At 29.5% G+C, this 23,431-nt stretch overlaps 1 protein-coding gene across 3 annotated transcripts in view; it reads left to right on the top strand.

Annotated features, from left to right (window-relative positions):
* Positions 1-23,431, top strand: part of LOC129968618 (diuretic hormone receptor-like) — a 269,117-nt gene that overhangs the window by 184,241 nt on the left and 61,445 nt on the right. For all 3 annotated transcript variants that reach the window (XM_056082695.1, XM_056082697.1, XM_056082696.1), the window contains 2 exons: positions 6,508-6,628; positions 12,833-12,983. In XM_056082695.1, the coding sequence (XP_055938670.1) occupies positions 6,508-6,628; positions 12,833-12,983 (272 nt within the window). The remainder of the gene's footprint in view (positions 1-6,507; positions 6,629-12,832; positions 12,984-23,431) is intronic.

Raw genomic sequence — 23,431 nt, 5'->3', positions numbered from 1 at the left:
AAAGAACATTGGCTTCAGAGAACCATGATTGTCATCACTTTTGCTACAATTCTCAATGTTGTTTCACAGCGCAGTTCATTTTATTGTAAGGAAACAAGTTTAATATTTTAATATTAGAGTTTAATAAACATTTTAATAGATGTCAGGTTAGTGACCTTCCAACCCTGATGAAAAAATTTGGTAATCAGTTGACGACGAATTTTGTTACAGATATGGAAGATACCGAATACTCAAGAATCTTGGCGATATAGCCATTGGGACTTCAATTCCAGCTTTGTTCTACAGCTTTCGATGCTCTTTTACGGAGCTATGAAAAGCGGAGGCGCACGAACGAGTCGAGTCACTAGATAGTAAGGTCGGAAGAAGGAGTAGTGGAGAGAAAGAATTCTCTCTTTGGAATATTGAAACAGCGAGTTTTCTAGGCACGCTTCGTGCTATTGTAATAGTTTAATGATGATTTGTTGCTAATATTTTATTAATTTCTGTTTGTGAGTACGATTCTTCTGTTCTTTGTTTTCGAGTAGAAAATAAAAACACTATTATTCGTGATTGAACTTGTTGCGCGTTTCTCCGCACACCTACCGAGCGGAGTTTTATTACTATGCTATATATCATGCTTCCTCATGTTGGTATTGTGTGGAGGGTGATTGGGGAAGAATAAAAAAAGAGGCATTTTTCCTTACTCGATAAATTCAGACACATCAATTTGACATGAATCAGACTTTCATGAAATAGAGCTTTTATCTTCGCTCACTTTATTGACTACCATTGGAGCATATATAATGCTTTCGAGAAATGTATAATACTTGGGCTAAATCATGTGGGTTGAATCACTTATCTTTCAGACGAATTCTATTTCTCCTAGCCAGGTTTTGTTGTAATGTAAAGGTATTTTGCAGTGCACGTGAAAAATACTTGTTATGTGTATGGATGGATATGTTATGGATATATTATGTATAGGATAAGAGGAATTACATTCTTGTTGTTAGTTTTACATTGTTAGCGAAAAAAGCAACATCCGACAAAATTCTCATGTGAATCAACAGTGAGAAAAGTGAATTGATGATTTGCGTTTTGTGGAGAAACGTGCTAATTAAATTTAAGCACAAATGTTAGATTTATAATTCTCTTTTAAAATGGTTGTTATTTTATAGTGCATAAAATTAAAACACATAATTTGCTATATATATATATATATATAATATGCCAATTTGGAGAAACATTTTATATATTCTCAAAATACCGAGTACAGTTTTTGTGCTTTGATAGAATTTTATATTAACATATGTAAGAAAGATTACTTTTAATGCATTCTATGTCATTAATCTCTTAGTGAATTATTTTTTAAATATTTTTAGAGAAATAATGACAAAGATAATAATAAATAATAATAAAGACAAAGAAATAATAATAAAGACAATATGACTGTGTTTATATCATTGAGATAGTTTCTCATACGTTTATTTTGGCGCCTTAATCATATTTGAAATTCACATTTCGACATTACAGATAAACACGTTAAAATACAATTATTATATAAAATATATTTCGATAAATTTTTCTGCATTTGGCCACCAAAAGTATTATTTTTTTTTGTCTTTTTCTTGAAATGACTACTTATATAATTTACCTATGAAATAATTAACATTCGGTTAAGTGGAGAATTAATTTAATGAAGGAATGTTTTGATTTCTAAAATTATAAAAAATAATAATTTTTTGTGTTTATATTATTCTACATTATTGTGCAGATGTTTTTAATAACCAAACTTTAATTTTAAAATTTCTAGCTTGGTAAGAAAAGCGGTGTTTTAAAATAAAAGTGCATAGAGCAATTGACATAGTTTGAATCGGTTAGAGTGGATAGGATAGGTTTAATATATGCAGGTTACAATCAAAAATTTAACCTCTTAACAGTAATGAAACAATAAAATTTCATTAACATTAAATATTTTAAAACCTGATTTAAACTTATGTCCCACTTTCATAAAATATTAAGAAGATAAGACCGAAAAAAATATTTAAGAATCATAATTCACTCTCTCTGAAAATCTGAAAATAAAAATGTGATTGGATGTTTTACAAAAAGTTAAACTAATTCTTCATTCGAACGAACATTCATTCATTCATTCAAATTCTTTCATTTTGTCCAAATTCATTGATTTATTGCTTAGTTTTCATTCAATTCGTTCATTTTGTGCAAAACAAAATCAGATGAAAGGGTTTTTTTTTTTTTTTTTTTTTGTCAAAAATTTTAAAAGTAACAGGCATTACTTGGAAATATTTTTAAAGGTAGGTTGCTATGTTAAAAGTCAGTTTTTTTTTTTGCTAAATATGATTTTTTTTAAATTTAATACTAGCTGGTACCCGGCGCGTTGCTACCGCAAATGAAATAATGGAAATATCGCTTGACATCTGAAATGGCTATCTTGTTTAATTAGGAATGACAGAAAGAATTATATTTATTTCCTTATCGACAATGAACATATTCATTTAAATTGAATGATATATAAAGGGGAAGTATAAATAATATTTATTCAATTTTTTTTAACTTCCAATATAATAATTGTACTATGCCTATAGCCTTCGCGCAAGAGCAAACAATAAGTTGGTAAAGTTTATCGCATTCGGATGAACGGTACGGCAGCGCATAAAATACGAATAAACAAAAATTCACTTTTATATATTCGATTCTTAATGTTTGAAAAATTTTATTTATTAAACTATTTGAAGTTTGTTTCTAAATCCATTCCTGAGTTACACTGATTTTTATTTATATGCGTTTTAATGCTGTTTTACTTCTTAAAGAGTTTTTTTCTTAAATTTATTTTTGCTAGAATTTTCTTGCGATAAATTTTGAAATCTAATGCATATTTTTTTGTTTGAATTTAGTATAATAATTTCTCAATATGTTCTGAAGTTCCTAAACTAGGAAATAAGTAATCTTTTCATCTAGAATATTCTATGGTGGTTTTAATATTTCACAATGAAAATTTAATATTATTCATCAGTCGAGCCTCACTATTTAGCGAATGAATAGAAATACAGCTTATTTTTTAGTTCAGGAACTAGATAATATATTTCTCAAGTTATCGGCAAAATTATAAGTAAATCATTTAATAAGCCTCTAGACTGCCTTATACCTCTTTTTAGCCAAAAAATGGGCCTTTGTTCACACTCCTTTCAAAAACTTCTTTCATTTAATTAGAATATTTTGGTTCCGTACATGTTTTTTTATTCTTTTTATTCAAAAATTGTAAAAATACAATTATTTTATATCATATTTCAAAAATCTACCCCGAACTTAAGCATGTATCTGAAAAGAAATATAAAATATACATACATACATGTGAAGAAATTCATCGATACATCAAGACAAAACCCATTTTCATAATCATTACGTAATCGTAACCTGCAGTAATACCAAACCATTCAGAAATGCACACTTGATACAAGACTAAGCAGGAGCCTCATTTGGAGCACAAAACCACTTCTCATAACTCCCCACATTATCACCGTTCGAAAGTTATTTACGTCCATTCTGACGATATCTCAGGAAATATATCCGGCGTCCTGCTCTCAAATAAGTTTGACCGTCGCATGCATTTGCAAGCGCCAAGGTGATCAAAGAATCCCCCACCCCTTCTGTAATAAATCATCTCGGTATAAAAAGAAAGTAATCTTTTCTCTCATTGTCTCTCTACCTCTCCCGCCTCCTGCTCTCTCTTTTAGTGATGAGGGCAATCTGGAAGTGCCCAATCGTAACAGAGTGACATTGAGATGACCTGAAGGGCAGTGGAAGATGATAAAAGAAAAGGGTCCCTTTTTTAAAAAAGGAATTCGATAGTTTTAGCCTTAAAAACTCACAATTAATGGATTTATTCACCATGGTTTTAATATCGTCATAAAAATATGTTTCAATACTTTTATTATTAAAAATTAATTAAACAATATTGTTTATATATATTATATACTTCAATTAAACATTTTTATCAATTATATATCAAAATGTATTTCATGATACCTAAATAGAGGAAATCACGGGTGCACATCCTATTTTAGCATTTGTAAAATGGCATCTGAATAAATAGCATCCTCTTTAAAGACGCACAATTAATGGATTGGTTTACCATGGTTTAGATATCGTTATCAAAATAAGTTTCAGTATTATTATTATTGAAAATTAATTTAACTATGTGTTATGTATGTTGAATATTTTAATTGGATAATTACATTAATTATATATTAGCTTTTAAAATAGGTTTCATGGCCACTAAACTAGAGGAAATGACGGAAGCAGCATATTAACCTACATAAAATTTCATCCGAATATATATTCATATTGAAATATTATTTTGCATGTTTAATTAGAGTCGTGATATTAATATAGAAACGAATATATTAATTCGAATATTATAATTTTTTATTTGTTATAATAAATGAGTTTCAATATTTTATTTTGCAACGCCTAGTGGAAAATTATTGTCCCTTGTATAACTTTCTCCACTATAGAATTAAAAATTAGCGATTAACATTTTTTTTTATTTCAATTATAAATATCTTATTTTATGTCACATCTATACAACTTTGGTTTTCATTATCTGTGACTGTAAATTAAAGAAAGTTAGTTTAAAAAGATTTATAACGTCTTATAAGATATTCCTGCTACAAAATGCATATGTTCTTGTATCTATGTCACATCTCAGAATATTCTCTTGGATCAAAATATCTTTTGTGCTATGACTAGTCCTATTCCGTCCTGATTTCAAATGCGATGAAGGGGAAAAAAATCCAAATCTCAGCTACACGTTTCCAGGGCCTTTTAAGGAAGGTTTCGACATTGGTAGAGTTGAAACCCCTCGTTACTTTTGACACGCTTGGCATTTATAACATTCCAATAGATTTTTTTTTTCGTATGTTTTGTCAAAAAATAATCTCAACCCTTCTTCTTTTGCCAATTTTGCGTCTTTCCACTTGATAAGTTGATTTTTATTATTATCCATTACAAACCTATAAATCAGAAATTGAATTCTTTTTTTCCGCCAATCCATTGTTTATCTTTGTCATTTATTTTGCATAATGTACTAAACAAGGCTCCCCTTTTTCAGAAAGCTCAATTCTAGTACAGCATTATTTTATCTGAATGTCTCTCACAACTTTTTCAAAGTCATCAAACTTATGTAGTAAACGTAATATTAAACACTTTGTACGACAATTGAAATGCTTTTTCTTCTTTAATTAGGTACAGCTTTAAAAGTTTTACAATTTTAAAACAATGTTCAGTTTTTTCCTGCTCTGTGATATGGCATTATAACTTGAAAAAGACTTGCAACAATTAACATCATAAACCATAGATTAGCGATCCATGGAACAGGATGCGCTCGTAATCCATGGTATAAGGGGTAACAATTTACACTTCTAACATGTAATGGCCATTGCATATTATATTCGAACTTTCAGACATTGTGTACCCTTACTCATTAAGTTATACTTGCATGTAATTGAATCATAAGAAATTTTTAAATAATTCTAGAAATTTTTAAATAATAAAATATAATTTTTAATTCTTAAAAATTTTGATTTTGTGTTGAAGTCATTTAAACTTAGCACTCGTTGAAAATTCTTCTGTTAAATACTAGTGAATATTTCTTTAACAATTCAGATGTCTGCACCAAGATGGTTGCTACAACGATTTAAGGATTTGTGATCATAGGCAAGTTATATCGATATACCATATCCTCTACACATTCTTAGAACAGAGCAAAAACTCATCACTTGTGCTGACAATTTTAATCTCAACATTTTTCTCTGGTGGGGAGGCAATAAATGAAAAAAAAAAAAAATGTGAACACTTGTGTTTCCTCCATTAGACCTGCATATCTATAAGGCAACATGCATTTTCTTTTTGCTTGTTTTATTGATTTTTATCAAAACTTCCGTTCTGAGTACATGGTTTTTTAATATAGATTTAGCACAATTTAACTACCTATTAAAACCTCAATTTGTCTGTGACAATTCATTGGCCTTATACGAAGACTTCAGCATATACAACATTGGACTGAAAATTTAACTGTTCCTTATTACTTTTAAAATCGTACTTTTCATGGAAAAGTATTTCATAAAAAGAAAAAATAATATTTCTAATCTTCATACTGACAGGACTTGGTCCATTCCCTTTTTTTCTTCACCATTTCCATTTATTAGAAGATGACTATTGCTCTTGTAGGGATGTCGGCGATTCCATCCGTTTTGCGATATCCTGTCCTTTTACTCTTTCATGGCACCTCCGAAAACCCTCGTCATCGGTAGAAAGTTTTGATACAAAAGAATCCTTAATAATTCATCTTTCAAAAAAAAAAAGAATCATAAAATTGATTAGATTTCTAATTCATAATGGACAACTATTCCAATTGTATTAACCCTATGAATTTTCATGTAATATATATATGAATATAATATATACCCTATCAATTTATATATATATATATATATTCTTTATTTTCCACAGTGATCTTCGATGTTTGCGGAACACCATTCATACAAATCTTCTCGTCACATATCTCTTCATCGACCTGACATGGATAATTACAGCCGCCCTGCAGACCAGTACATCACAAGAAGCAAATAAGGTATGTTCGGCATTCCTAAATTAGTATTAAGTGTTTTGTTATATTTGATTTATATCCATGCTCTTATCTGATAGCATAAATCTTTATATCAATTAGAATTCACCTATGTAATGCTTGCAGAAATATTAAAGTTTTATAATTTCATTCTCACAGTTTTATCAAGATTTTTAAAAAAATGTCGAGATAAATTTTAAAAGCTTTTTAAAAATATATCAATATTTTACAATATTCCAAAGGTTTTTAAAACAGTAAATTATTAATTTCCATCAAAAATTCATGAAATAGTTTTCTTTTATTTAAATAGATGCATTTGTTTTTTAGAAGGGCATTTGTCCTTTTTTTAGAATTATTTTACGAAATGTTATCTACGGCTTATGTAATAAACAAATCGAATTTTATTTGCTTTACAGTCTACTTATTCCTCGTTCTTAGATTCTGTTTTATAAATAGAAGAAATTCAATATACCTTATATTCAAGCAATGCATGACATTTTTCGTTCAAAGACTGAAATTTATCGATGTGTTTACATCAATAAATTTCAGCCTGTCTAGTCTGATATCTAGACAGGACTTCTTTGTTTACAGGAAAGCATGTCTTAATTTATAGTGCAGATAATTTTAAAAAATTCATCTACTATTTTTTTAAATATCGTTTTATATCTGTTTCTATTCAATTATGTCCATTCCTGTTGATCTCGGAGAACCACTCATTCTAAAATAGTCAAGTTAATGCACATATAACTCTTCAAATATCTTCAAGGACATCAACTATTTACGTCAAAGCTTTCATAAATCTTTAGTTTCAAATTAAAGTCTCCATAAAAATTATTTATTTTGGCATTAAGTGCTAGTAATAGGCTTATAGATTGCTTTTTTAAACTAGTTCAACGGAATATATGATCAAATAATTTCTACAAATAAATAAACCTTAAAAATGTTCATCTTTTATTCATCAACTTCTGCATATACCTCATGGTTGTTTCCTGAATATAATGTTTTAATTTGTAAAGTTAAAGCTGATTTGAAATATTAATATTTAACCTACTGAGTTGTATTCCATATAAATGTTTGTTTGTTTGTTTGTTTCTTATGGCACTTGCCACTGACAAGCCCGCTGTTACGAAGACAGCGATTTAAGCCTGAGGGGGACGTCTCTTATTTTTTATAGCAGCGCCAACTAGGGCCAAGAGTACGACTTTGCTACTCACGCATCACTCATTCGCTTGCACAACCCCTTTTTACAGGAGGGCACATTCACACATCTCACAGATAGAACAACAGAAGAACAACCATGCCCAAACCGGGACTCGAACCCAGGACGCCCAGATCACGGGGAAGACGCGCCCATATAAATGTAAACAATTTAAATGGATTGCAGACAAGTTAAACAAGTTAAGAAGAAATTGTAGAGGGTTAAAATACGTTATTATTTCAAAGACATTATCTGTTGCCAAAATTATATATTTATTTTATATTATTTGTTATAATTATATACTTATCATATAATAGATATTTATGTAAATATAATTAAATTGTGCCAATAAAGCGGATTTGCTTGTTTCGATTCCAAAGTTAACCTTTGAATTTAAATTCATTATTAGTTAGTCATTCATTTGTCATTCGTCCAGATTAGTCATTGAATTTAGTTCGGCATGGTTAAATTTGGTTCATAAACCCCTGAATCCTATGAGTCGATGCAAAAAGGATTTAAAATACTTAATAATTTGATTCAAACTTATGTGGAATATTTTTGTTTTAATTTATTTTTAAACAACATATAAATCAATCAAAAACAAATCATTTTTTCATCAAAAATCAAAATATTGGAGTTTCATTTCACCAATAAATTCATTGTCTAACGTTATTTTTATCCAGGAAAGTTTTTCCTTTAACGAAATATAACAAGATATATGGTTTCGATTCTGATATTTGGGTTTTCTCCTCTTATTTTCATCCTTTTCTTCACATTTTGATTTTTTTTCCGGATATGCCATACGATTACCGCTATTGATTATGTCTGATGTACATCCGTCAGAATTCTATTCTCTAGGGAGTGACTGAAAAGAATACTTGCTGCCGAAGATATTTGAGATCAGATACACAGAAACCTTTCTACTTCCACTTTTTCTGGTGACCGTCGAACGTGATTCAGCGTCTCGAGTCTGTTTCTTCTTCATTTTATTTATTTATTTCCTTAATTTTGTTTTGTGTGCTTCGAAATAAGTTATTTCAGCTTATTAAATCTTGAATAAAAGCTTTATTGAATGGATTGAACAAATTCATTCATTGAACAATTCATAGATTTATTGATGTAATCATCAAGTTTGAAATAATTCGTTGCAAAGTATGAATCTCAAATAAAAAATATTATTTAATAATTTTTTTTTTATCTGAGTTCTAAAACTTTAATCTATTTCGAAAGACTAAATATTATTACGGCATGGACAAAAGAAATGGTTCATACCGTATAATAATATTTGATGGGCACATCAATAAAATTAGCTAATTTATTCTTTAATGTAGAATGAAATTTTTAATTTTGAGTGCCTTACAAATAGTGGGGGACGATACAACCCTACATTTTTTCGAATACTGAATCTGTTGAATTGTATTTATAAATAATACTTATATGGATGTTTTGTATGCGGATGGAGAAAATGATGGATAAAGCGAATCACTTTAAAAAAAAAACAAGAGCTTTTATTTTATATCGACATGAGGAAATTGGTATTGAAAATTATTGCCAATATTGGCTTTTATATATGCACAGTTACAAATAATACATATATATGAAAAAGTTGGTTAGAATGCTTGTGGATAGCAAGTTGGTTATCACTAAGATTCGAATCTGTAGATCCTCACATTTGTGACATTGAAATAAAGTGAAGTAAATCAAGAATGATTTTTCAATCAGTTAATACGCAGATTATACGAAAAAGTTCCTGTCAGTAAAAACTTTCATAAAGCATTAATGCTATTGAGACAATTACCGTCGATAGGGGATAATTTACAATTATGAAATTTATTAATACCCGAAATTATATTAAACAATAATACAACCATTTTGTTAGGTAGATTTGTCCATAACAGAATAAACCATAAAATTATTATTAGCTATTTAAAGAACATTATATAATTCTAAAAAAAATTCGTTCATACTTTTCTTTACTCGATTTCTATATACAGAATGTCCAGTATTTAGTAATACAAATTGCAGAGTTTTTCATATTTTCTTTGAAAACTTTTATTTTTTCTGTTTAAAGGAGATTTAAAAGAATTAATAGTGGAATAATTCGTTTGAATCTCCTTTATTTGTTCGAGAACGAATAATTCTCGCTTGACAAACATAATTCATTCCCGAATTTTATCCATAATGTGAAACACACGCTAAGTGAGTTCCACTGTATTAATCATTCGTTATGTGAAATTTTCCTAAGGGCTCCATATTAAATTAAACTAATTCCATTCTAAAAAAATCAAGTAAATTTATATTAATGTAATTTATTATTTATAATGCATGCTTTTTTAGTAAAAATTTTTTAAAGGCATTTACATTTGGTTACACTTCAGTTTGACTCACACCATTATCATTAAATGAATTTGTAACGAGCACAGCTACTGTGTTATCAAAGTAGAGCTTCTCAACAAATGATGTGATAATTTTTTATGCGTTCATCGTCTCTTATTTCACTGGAAGGCTGTCGCTCTGTTACATCTATTGACCAAATCTCCTCAGCGGCTGTTTGCTGTGACACAGAATGCAGCTCCATAAGCTCTTCAATAGTTCTGAATATGTTCTTACACGAACTCATAGATGCCGTTACTATCCATTTCTAAAGCCACCATTTAAACCATAGTCAAAATTTCGTTGGTAAAAGTTCCACAGGATTCGCATCTGGCAACGCTATCCGGTCAAAACTTTTTTATTTAGATGCAAGGGATTTTTTCAAACAAACGCTGAACACAGACTGATGCAAGCCAATTCCTTCGTCTTCTCGCCATTTGTTCTGCGAAACATCGTTCGCTTAACGAATCACTTTTTAAAAATTTTTTTGTTTTGCACGTTATGTGCAAAACAAAATTACAAAAAATAATAAATTGTGTGTTTTTAAATCCATTTAAATGAGGTTGTCTTATGATACGTGAAAGTTTTATCAATAGCATTTCGGTGAGATTCGGTATTTTTTTCTTAACTCGGAATTTTTTAATGTATTTTTTAAATTTTATATTTTTAAAATTATATAATTTTTTTTTATTTAACTTGACTTGTTTCATATTAGTGAATTTAGAATTTCATTATCAATTTCTTCAACTTTCACTTCCTTATATACTTCAGTTTTGGAGTTTTTAAACTTTTTTTACCAATCTTTTCATAATCTAATAAAAATATATTATTTTAGTCTATTCAAAACTTAATTTTCTGATAATAATTCAATGAAGATTTTAGTACATGCACGTGGTGTTCCCCATTCGTAAATTTAAGGAATAATAAAAGATTTTCTTTAAAAAATATTTATATTAATTAAAAATTAAAAGAAATTTTTACAATGTTTGAATTTTAAGTTTTGGTAACTAATAGAAGTGTTTTAAAAACTATCTTCGCTAAATGTAATTTTAAAAAATACAGATCCGATAATCATAGCAGACATGAATAAGAAATGTTTTTATTATCATTTATAAGGACTATTAAAAACCTTGTTTTACTATAGATAGAAGATAATTGCAAAGCAATTGTTTGTAAATGAAAACTAAATATTTTTTTTAAAAAAATAGATCTAGACTAGATTTACTGTAGAGCATTTATATATTATATTGTATTCAAATGGGTTTTTTTATGAATATCAAAGAAAAAATATTTAATTTTTGAAATTAAATATCTAAAATTCATTTAATATTTATTTTTCTTTAATAATCGATTTTTTTAACTTTCATTTTCATCAAAGAAAGGCCAAAATACATTCACTGCGCATTTTGATATCCGTGTAATGTTTTGTTTCATTGTAACAATCCTTTTCAATAATATTTTTTTATTTAAGTTTATTGTCATTTCCTATTTCCTGGTCTTTTATCCATTTAATTTCCAAACATCTTTTCATCTGTTCGATATGCCTTCAAAAGAATTTCTGTTCGGCATGCCTTGCGTTTCTATGATAAAATCATGAGGGAATCTAGTACCATACATTTAATTTAGTCTCTTAAATTCTAACCTCCCTTCTTGCATTGGGTTGGCCAGAAGCTTTCATCTTTTCTTGAAACAATTCAGATTTCAAAATAGTATTTTGTTTGCTTTTTACCATATCAATACATTTAACTAATGGAAGTCATTTTTCAATCAAGATGAAGGAATTTTTCTCTTTTGAATTTTAGAGCGTTTCTTTATTTTGTATTTCTTAGTTCAAAAATAGAAGATCTAATAAAGTAAAACGTTCCTATGCTTTTAACTAAATAGCATCAGTTTTATGTCTAAAACTTTTGCTCTCATATCTTCCAACAGTTCTCTCGTTTATTTGAGAAAAGGGTTATGATAAATTCTTCGTCTTAAATTATATGCCTTATTTCATTGATGCATTGGGATTTCCTATCATTCATTTACAATACATTTGTTCCTGCATTTGTAATTCGCTTTCTGCATTTTCTGAATTCATTCATTAATCCTAAAACCAATGGTGAAATAAAAAAATATTTTTTGAATACTTAAAAAAACAAATATATTAGTTTGCGCTCATAAGAATAACTATAAAATGAATATGAGAATTTTATCATTTAATAATTTTTGTCATACGACTAACTGCGGCTGCCATAATAACCTCACTTTGATCATTCTTAGATCTGTATTCATAGTCACTATAAACACACCCTTTATCGAAATTTGTTAGAACTTTTCTTAGTTAGTATTATAACTTATTCATAAATCTTTTCACCACTTGTCAGCAATTTTTTTCCATCATTCATAAAAAATCTTTTCAACATAGAAAAAATGCAATTTTTATTTTAATAATGCAGTATTCTTCAAATAAATTAAAAATTTGAGGATCTGAGAGGAGTAATATCAGATCAGTCAATCGTATATAATGGTAGTTAATGCTTTGTTTTGTAGAAATGGGGCCATTGCATATTTTAATTTATATTTAAATGCGTACAACATTTTCCATGTTCATTTTTTTAACCCTCATGAAATTAAAACAAATGTTTTCTTTGATTCAGGTGGCTTGCTTCCTCGTCATTCTCTTAACTTATCTGATGGGCACAAATTTTTTCTGGATGTTTGTGGAAGGTCTGTACCTCTACATATTGGTGGTAAAGACATTTTCAGTTGAGACAGTAAAGCTACATGTATATGCTGGCATTGGTTGGGGTAAGTTGACATGTTGTATGCATACATTTAGAGATTTAAGAAAATTATTATTTTGTTAGAAATGAGTGATTATATATTATGGATATTACAAAAAATGTTGTATTGTATTATTGTCATTTATTATGCTTATCAACATTTGAATTCAATGTTCTTGTCCTACGCTTTCTTCTAATTGAAATTTTCTTTCTTTTATATCTTCCACCTACACAAATCTAAGTAATTGATTATTATAATCTATTTAATGCATTCTTTGTTACAAACCTCAAAAAATCAAAACAACAACGTATGATAATGCGCACATAACATCTTTGGAATGACTATGAAAGACGGGAGCTCATTAAAATGATAAAGGTTTCCCCAGAATCAGCACATCAAATTACGGTTTTTGTTTTATATCCAACCCACATCTGTTTTTCTATTCAACCCTTTTCTTCCCTCTAGAATCCCAGTTTGATTGGCATCACACCTTCCACTTGAGCTAAATCATCGCTTTTATTGTATTTTCCTTTGTAGCTATGATATACGAAGGATTACTTTGTAAAACGAGAACTAAGGAAGTAGATTTATTCCAAACTATTATATTTTATATGAAGTTACGCACATACATAGATGTATTAATAAATCGGCCTGCACCAAAAAAACACCTTTATTTGTTCCCTACTACCACAAACTATTCAGTAACATTGCTGCGATTATCTTTACGATATTGGCCCGTATTCAATATATCGGCAACATTATGGGGACGAAATACAATTTCTTGTGCTTAAAAGGCTTATGACAAACAAGCTACTTATACATCTCTCTTTTGACTGTCGCTGGTATTCTTTCTTATAATCCCACGTTTTCCAGTCTATCTCTCGATCCACCCCCCCCCCTCCTCGAATGACGCGATTTTTCCCATACTCATTGATGATTGAAGAGAAAGTCCTTACATACACGCTGAATTAGAACCATTATTGTTCTCAACTTACATGATACCGTTTTGAATGCACTGTTTTTTCTTAGTGAATTTTTGTCACATCTAATGTTCATCTAAATTACAAGATGAACCTAAATGTGTGCTTTCTTTCAATGCAAAATTTCCAACAATATGGTTACGATATTTGTACGATATTACTCGGCATTCAGAATATCAATCAACATCGTGAAGATAACGCATAATATGTTGTGTTATAAGGTAAGAAGGTCCAAGAAGGGATAAGAGTAACTCCTTATTATTAAAAGAAAATTTGACGTAATTTCAAGACTTTATTCATGTGTGTAGTCTCTAAATGCATTTTCTAAGGTAATATACACAGTATTCCACTGGAATGCACTGTTTTGTTTGTATTTGAAGATGTGTGGGTAGATCTTTCAAACTAAAGAACGATATTAAAAACTCTGTAAAAAATTTTATATGATTCTTGAATTCTATTCTTATAGACCTGAGAAATAAATGTTTCAAACACACAGCTGCAGAGGGTCCTCTGTGTATACTTTTCTGTCATTCAAATGTGAGCGATTCTTTGTCTCTCCAAGTGGGTGTTTCTGCCGTTTCAGCGATACTTTATCTTCCAAATGACTTCCATGACGGTTCTTTTATTTCTCTGGGGAAAGGCCATAAAATCCTCTCACTTACCTTATCAAATAATCATGAATCTATCCTCATTCCTGAGTGGCCTATTATGGATAGCAGATCTGTCGATAAGTAGACTATTATCTACGTTACAGTCTATATCTCTTGATTCCCTATCATATGAGCTCTAGGTACTGTTAGTGAATGCAGACACCTTTCTGAAAGATTTTTTTTAGATTAAAGCCAGAAAAAATATGAATGAATTTATCCCCAATTAGGAACTAGATTCTTCTTTAACTGCATATTCATCCTAAAAAATGAACGCATTTATCCACAATAGAGGATTAAATTATTCTTTAACTACATATTCAGTTAATAAAGCCAAGCAAAAAAATATGAATACACTTATTCATAATAGTGAACTAAATTCTTTAATCGCATATCTAGCCTGTCAATTTTCTAAAGATTATAAATTAAGAAATGTGAACCATGTTTCAAAGACTGCGTATTCTTTCAATTTCATAAATTTTAGCACAAACATTAGAAATTTTCCAGCAAATACTTTAATAAATGACATAATTTTTTTTTGACTTGATAGATATTTCGCAAATAGAATTGTTGTAATTTAGCAGATAAATTATTCATTCAATGATCTCTACATCATTGTTTACAATAAAAAAACCTTATTGGTGTTCTTTATACATCAAAGAAAACTCTGAGTAGTTCTGCAATAATAAAAAAAATACAGAATTTTTGTGGCTAATTCCTAATTATCTATTAACTTGATTCATGAAATGAAAATTTAAAACTATATAAAATTTTAGACCTTCGAATAATAAAAACAAAATAAAATACTTTAAACTATAAATAAAAATCGGGTATATTCTATGGAGAAGAGGACAGTGGACAGTACCAATGTATAAATTTACATCTTTGATTCGAACCATCTATCCAATTAGATGGGAACATATGCTATTTCTTAATAGTAATAATTAAGAGTCATCTAATTATTACATACAGAAAATAGATTTGAATCATAACGATTCATGTTGTAGCCAAAGAGCTAAAATGGAATTGACCATGTTTTATTCAAGTAATTAAGTTTTCTTATGTTTAAAAATCATAGAATTACGTGCGTTGCGAATTTAGTGGGATGTCTCTTGAAATCATAATTCGCTCTTCTCCAATTTGAATGAACAGTGGTGATGTAATTTTATCTAAACATAGCTACGTTGAATTCAATTTCAAAATTTAAAATCTTTACACATATTTGTCATTGTAACCCTTTGAAATCCATTGGTTTTATTAGGATGCCGGTAAATGAGTTTGAAAATTCACCCAAGAATTTAAATATAATTTTGATTGGAATTTAAAAGAATTTTATAAAGAACATTTACAAATATGTAAATGAAATATGCCCAGTGGTACTGGACAGTGAATCTGTTCAACCAAATTGTGATGCCCAATAGTATTAAACAGTAGATGGCGAAGGGTTGAAGTTCAATTCACATATTTATAATGCTACAAATGGATCAAAAAGGAATCAGTTGATAATTATTAGTCTTTAAAACCTTTAATTTAATTTAATATCATGCACATTTTTTAACAATTAAAAATTTTCTGCGTTAATATATGAGGTGTTTTATGTAAATATATTTATTCTAATATTTATTTGTATTTTAATTTTAAATATTACTATTAGAACATTCTATTGTTTTTTAACTTTAATTTAGAATTTCTGATATAAACCTAAGCAATTCTAATTGAAATAGGTTACAAAGATAAAGATAGATTTTTATTTAGTATTAGAATCATATTTATCTAGTATTAGAATCGCTGATATATATAGTAGAAAACTATCACATAGTTTTTCATGCAGGGTATTACAATGCCTATGTTTTGTGCTAGAATATATTTTTAAACATGAATCTGTAAATATTTTATTTTATATCGATATTGGTGGTGGTGGTGGTGGGGGGAAATGTTGAACATGTGCTCCTTCTATGTTCCAAGTTTGTCAAAGACAGATCCTAGGACTGGCTCTCAAGCACATGAATTTAAATTGGCCTACAGATTTCACCAACTTATTTCCACTAGAAGCGCTTTTGAAAATTTCTGTAAATTTATTGTTGACATATGTAATCCTTCATAACTGTTAAATTTTCTTCTTTTTCTTTTTGTAATGTGTTACATACTTACTTCTGTAAGCCCCGTGTGATACTTTGTGGTGCACGGGGGATTTATAAATGTTCAATAAAAAAATGGATAAACATAGATTAAATATTAATTTTTCTTCAGGAATGTATTTAATTTCTTATTTAATATAGTTCAGTCAGAATTAATTTGTATATAGTTGATAGCCTGCAACATTATTTCCTCTTTTTTAGAAATTAAAATACATACATATTATATTTATATTTTTTAATTAATAAAAATTCCATGGAGTGATGAAAAAGTTTAATAAATAGTTGAAACAGAGATTTTAACATCACAAAATCATCATTATTTCATTTCTATAGATACATAATGATATATCTTTAGAAAAGCTGAAAAAAATGCATTTCAAATATTTTATATCGCAACGAATTTTTAAGTCTTGAGATCCATGAGCTTTTATGAAATCTAAACATATATTTGATCATTTTTACATAATTTTTTCCTGTCATGAACACAAAAATAACCATCCATATTTAAGGTGAACTTATTTTCCTTTCCCTTAAATGGATATTTAAGCTTATTTTATGTGTTCATAAATTGATTAAAACAGCACTTCATATAACACTTATAAGCCCCCTCATTGTGTAAAAGTAATTATCTCTAGTTTCTGACACTACGTTTTAACAGGTGACACTTTTTGAAGCAACGACATAACTCTTTAATTACTTATCCAGACTCAAGGCAATATGAGCAAAACCAACAATTTAATAAAACTATGAAGAACATCAACAATGAGAGGCGGCAGATTTGTTGCTAGGATGTATCGGGGTTTGGAGATGCCAATAAGTCTTAATTTGTCACTAATTGAAAATCCTCTCGAACAGTAGAGGAGTTGGGTGAGATGGCTTGTTAATGCCACGGTTGACGAGTATTAAGATTAGCTACCATAATTAATTGAGTACCTAAGTTAAGAAGGTATTAGAGATTAATTAAGAGAAATTAATATGTTTGTTTTGCTCAGATTTCGAGTGAGAGGGTAATGAATAATTAATAATTTGTTTAATATCCTTTTCTATTACGAACATAAATATAAATTTTTTAATATTTAATTACAACAAACATGGGAATATTTCGCAAAATTTTTGACGAAAATTGTTTCTTCCGTATCAAATAGTCATGAAATTGTTTCAAATGACAAATATCAAACTAATAGTTCATTCTTCATTGAAGGCATTTTCTATTTGGTTCGCCTCTCCCTTCCCCTTTTCAAAACGTATTAACGTAAAAATATTAATGTAACGTTAATATTTTTCTTAAGGACGATACATGTTAAAGCATCTTAGAGTTCAAGAATAATTATCAATATTTTCAATGCATTTATTTTCTTTTACAACACAATTAATAAATGCTAATAACACATTTTATAAAGGTTGTTAATTGTTTTTCAATTTGTGGGCGTGGAGAGAGGGTGTTATAGAAATCTAGTTATAGAATTCTAGTGAAATCATTTGCATTTTATTTCTCTATGGGTGACTAACTTGTATGCTCTTCTAATACCTCAAATATTATAATCAGTCATAGTTAAAGTTATATGAAATGTTAAAATACTAAATATGCCATTGAAATATACAAATTTCTTTGGTATGAGTTTTAGAAAATAAAGGGTATATGCAATTATTAGAGTGTTATGCAAGTTAAGAATTTTTTCCTTTAGAGATTCATGTAAAATAGTACATTGCGTTTCATTAAAAAAAATACTACTCAAACAAGTTTATAATAATGTGATTTATTATTTAAATGCATAATTTTTAATAAGTAATTTGTCTAAAGATTGTTGTCTCTGGCTATGCTATGAAATCTAGCGAAAAAGAGGCATTATGTTATCGTTAAATGAATTCGCAGTGTGCATAGTTACTATCATAAGAAGTTATGCTTCTCAATACATCAATAATTGTTATAATTCTCCATGCTTTCAGCATTTCCCTTATTGGACTGGAAGTTTATTTCATTAAAAGGCTTTTTTAATTTTGCGTCCATTATTTCTTCCTCACCCTACCAAATCTCCTCTGCAGCTTTCTGCTGGGACGCAGAATGCAACTCCCATAAATTTTTCGATAGTTCTGCCTATGTTCTTCCATTAGCTCATCGATGCCGTGGCTATCCATCTCTAGCTCCATACTCTTGGCCAGAAACAACATCCCGCCCGATTAAAGCTCCCCAGGTGTTTTCTCTAACTCATCGGAGTCGCGTTCGACAACGATGTCTGACCGAAACTTCTTCCATGTAGATATAAGGGCTCTCTTCAAACAAGTACTCAATACAGGCTGATCCAGCTCGTGTCGTCATGACGCCTCCTCCCCACTCATTCTGCAAAACATAGCTCATTCAGCGAGTCTTTTTTTTTCATGTTTTGCTTTTCTTCCTCTTTTTCTTTAAGCGAGGTTTATCTGCAAATACCTCATATAAAATGCAATAAATATCATCTACATAATTCAAAGATGAAATAATTGAAAGCTTTGCGAAAGTTTAGAAGGCATAAATATTCAATAGACAACCTTGAAAACTTTCTGACATCATTTTCGTATCATTTTAAATTATTCATGCATACTTTATATACCTAATACATGTATGTAAATTGGTTTCTCGAACCTAATAAATCTTACTTTCAATACAATTTTAAAATTAGTTTCAAACAATAGTTACATACATTAAAGGCAATAACAGGAAAACAAGCTTATTCTGAGTAAACTGTATTACATCGGATTAATCTAAAAGCATCTTAATTGCTACGGCATAATAAAGTTAATTCCAAGTCAAGACCGAAGCTTTACCTCACTGCCATGTTTAGCTTAATGAATGGTGTAAGACATCTAATTAAAGGATTAATACTTGAGCCTGCTATACAAAAGGCTTACTCAAACAGCGAAAACTCAGAGCAGGTGCGTATATATAGTAACAGGAATATGCACTGTTTAGCGTAACTGTTTTTTCATCTAGTGTAAACCTCAAGTATAATTATAAGATATTATATGGAAGCAGTGGGTTTGCTTTAAGAACTTATATGCATAGATCCTGTTATTCACCAAGAGAATTAGTATGGAAGAATTAAATGCATATCGCAAACAAATATTAGATTTCTGAAGGTTAACCATAAATAACCAGAGTCAGTTTATAATATTATGTTCCGATATTAGAGAGTTTTATAGTCAATTTCTGAATATTTAAATGTTATATATTTTTTTTCAATATGTATTATTTCGTGTATGTTTACGTTCATACCTAATGTGCTTCAAAAATGATGGCAAAAAAAGCAAGAGAAAAGTAACAAAATAAGCAGATTTTGAAATGAAATGTCCAAAACATAGGAATGTTGTATAGGAATATAGGATTTGTTGCAACATAACAATGTTACTGAATAGAAGAAATTTATGGATGCGTTGTAAGTGAGAAAAACAGGTTAATTCCAAAGTAACAACTAATTTAATGAATGAACTTTCTACAATAGATGCTCGAAATAACGATTACTAATAGTATAACAAGAGCCATAGCAGTATCTCATGAATAAACTTACATTAGGAAAATTCAAAGATATGTCCACACACTTTTCCTGTAGTAGTGATTGATAATTAAGCTACTTAATCTGCAATTGACTTAGTGGGACACAAGAAATCCATGCATATCACATTCGACGACCACGAATTTTCAATGAAATGCCCACCCCATTTGAACCAATGTGAGTCGTATGTATCGTTTGGGTAATTCTATAATTCCTACTGAAGTGAAATGAAGCTAAAATGGGCTCAAATCACTATGGAGTAGTCTTAACAGGAAAAACATCGAAAAGAAACGTCAAGAAGCTATTTTTTGGAACGATGTCGTACGTGTGACCATTCAAGCTAATATCTAGAATTTAATGTCGCACTAAGTTGTTATTTGCAATACCAGCCGAAGAAATATCAGAAAGAAATTTCAACAAACTATTTTGTTGAAAGATTCTCTATTTGGCTATTCAAATGACACAGTAAAATTTATGATATTGCTTAACTGCTATGCGTATGCCAGGTAAAATATTAAAAGGAATTCTTTTTCTGGTAGCTTGTCGAATAATTATGAATTCTTGTAGCGATACTATTAAAAATTCACGAGAAAAATGCCAGTGGACACCAGCGGATCGCTTTTATCCATGATCTAGTCAACTTTCTCTACTTCCTGAGCGATGAGTTACCTATGCTCAGATAACGATCGTCCTCACGTATTTTCCTTCACAATTTTTATTTTTGTTTGCATACTGAAGAATTTGGAATTCTTGTGGCGATATATGCTACTAGAAATTCACAAGAGAAATATGTTTTGATACCAGCGGACCGTTTTTATACCCCAACTAGTCAGCTTTCTCTATTACCTTTCTCTACAAATAACTCTCAAAATGGGAAAATTTTCCTTTATAAATATTTTTTCCTTCCCTTCTACCTGCCTATGCATTTCTGCAATATATTTTCAGACACCCTGTAAAAAAGAATAATAAATGAATTGACTTCTCGAGTACTAAATAAATTGAACAAGGCAATTTTCGAAAAGGGCTTACCTATTCAGATGATGATCATCTCATAGAACAAGCCCAAGAAACAGTGTGTTTATGGCATAATGAATTGCAATCTGTTGTTTTTGGAGAGCTTGATGCACAAATCTAAAACACCAGCGAATTGAAAGAGCAGCTACGAATTCACTGGGCGAGAAAATGACAACCGAGACAGAAGATAAATGCGCATTATTGTTATCCCCAAAAAATGAACTTTTAAAAATTTTTTATCATTTCTAAAACTTTCGGGAGGGGGGTTGCTCGGAACGAATTAACTTGAAATATGAGGTTGCTAAGTTATTAAAAATTTTACAACACTACCATTCCAATCGTAGTCTCAAAACTAATTTCAATGCATTAGATAAAGACATAAACTTCCAATTGGAAAATTGCTCTAAATGATGTTAAGATTTATAATTTTTGTTGCTAAAGCCAATAAAAGTATTGCTGAAATAATTAAGAAATTTAAATTTTTATAATCCTCTTTTTCGATTGTTAAGCATTTAATTAAGTATTCTTGACTCAAAAAAAAAAAAAAAAACTTTTGTGATCAAGAGTTATCAAGTTATAAAATTTTAAAGTTTACTATTTCAAATGTGTTCCCACTATTCCAGCAGCTGCCCCAAGGAGGAAGGAAACTCTTCCTATGAGGTAGTCGTTAATAGATATAAATTGGTGAATTTCAAAACTTCCGTTTCGATAGCAGAAAAGTTGATTTTTTTTTTTTTTTTTGTTTAAAATATGAAGTGTGTGTGCCAAGAAAGATACTAAATAGTTACTGAAGATAACTATAGTACGAGGGGTTTGTATAAAAAAGTAGGATTTTATTATTTTAAAATTGTTAGTGAGTCAAAATTATTTATTTGGTTTCCTTCAATGGACAGTAAAATTTTTAATGTGCATTTGTAAAAATATTAGTGTATAAAAATATGATTAATAGGACCTAGGAAGAGTGTATTAAAATTTATATTTCGTAATTCATTTTGAAGTACATTGATAGAAATAAAATAACATATTTCTTGCATCATTTAAACTATTTTTCCAGTTGAAACTCTGTTTATTTTTAATAATTAGAAACAAGGGCTTCAAATAGAATGAACACCAGGCTTATTAATATCAAGTACTGTCTAATAGAAACTCTTTCTGGTATTTAAATATTGTGGAAATCAGCCTGAGAGATTACTTGTTTCTTTTCATTAAGAATTAATCTGCCCAATGAGCTTATCAATTGTAGTAGAACGAGAGAGTAATCCGATTAGCTAGGACATTTAAGACTCAAAAGATTACCTCGACGAGATGTGTCATTTTATTATTTAGTGAGGCGAAATGTGTTTTGAGGGGATCCAATAGGTAAGCTATCAGCCTTAGCACAAGATATTGTTGAGAATCTGCAATATTATTTTCCTTGTTAATTAATTTACCATTCTTAATCAATACCGAATCAATAGCTACAGTTTTGGTGACTATTTTGGGACTTGAGGACTTTCACGATGGAAAGAGATATCTCTAAGAGGAACCAAGATACCGGATCTTTCTTGATCTTTCGATACCCTATTCACGAGAGTTATAAAAACAAATTCGGGCACATGAGTAATCAGTCGGAGGAATTTTTTCTATGGAGTATTTATCTTTAATAAGTTCTCTCTAATCGCTTAGTGCTTATCGGGGTTATATAGTAACGATATCCTGTTTGTGGGTTATTAAGCTCCGAAAGTGTTGTTTGAAGTGTTTTTTTTAATGTTGCTGTTTTTCTATCTTTGCAATGTTTGAAATTTTAAATTGTTCATTTTCTATCAGTTTTGTATCTCCACTTTCTATTTTTGTCGATTGATTTTATTTTAAATATTAATAGTGTTGCAAACCTGTAATTTTGCTTCCCAGTACGAATAGTGTCATCATAAGAAAGATCGTTTTACAGTCATCTGTATTAGATGCTGTCGGATGCCGAGCCAGTGATCTCGGAGCTTGGTGACGAATTTGGCAACAAAATGGATAATGCTCGAAACTACGAGAATTTTGTCGATCCATCCATTAGGAACGGAGATATGCCTGATTGGTCTAGAAGACTTGTGACCCGCCTCCCGGGAACTATAAAAGGCCGGCACTCTCAAATTGCGTTGATGCCTCGAGTAGTTAGTCGCCGACAAGTAACGAGAA

Source organism: Argiope bruennichi, chromosome 5, assembly GCF_947563725.1.
Source record: "Argiope bruennichi chromosome 5, qqArgBrue1.1, whole genome shotgun sequence".
Classification (NCBI taxonomy): Eukaryota; Metazoa; Arthropoda; class Arachnida; order Araneae; family Araneidae; genus Argiope; species Argiope bruennichi.
The sequence above is the reverse complement of the archived record's forward strand: the minus strand, read 5'-3'. Positions and strand labels throughout refer to the sequence as shown.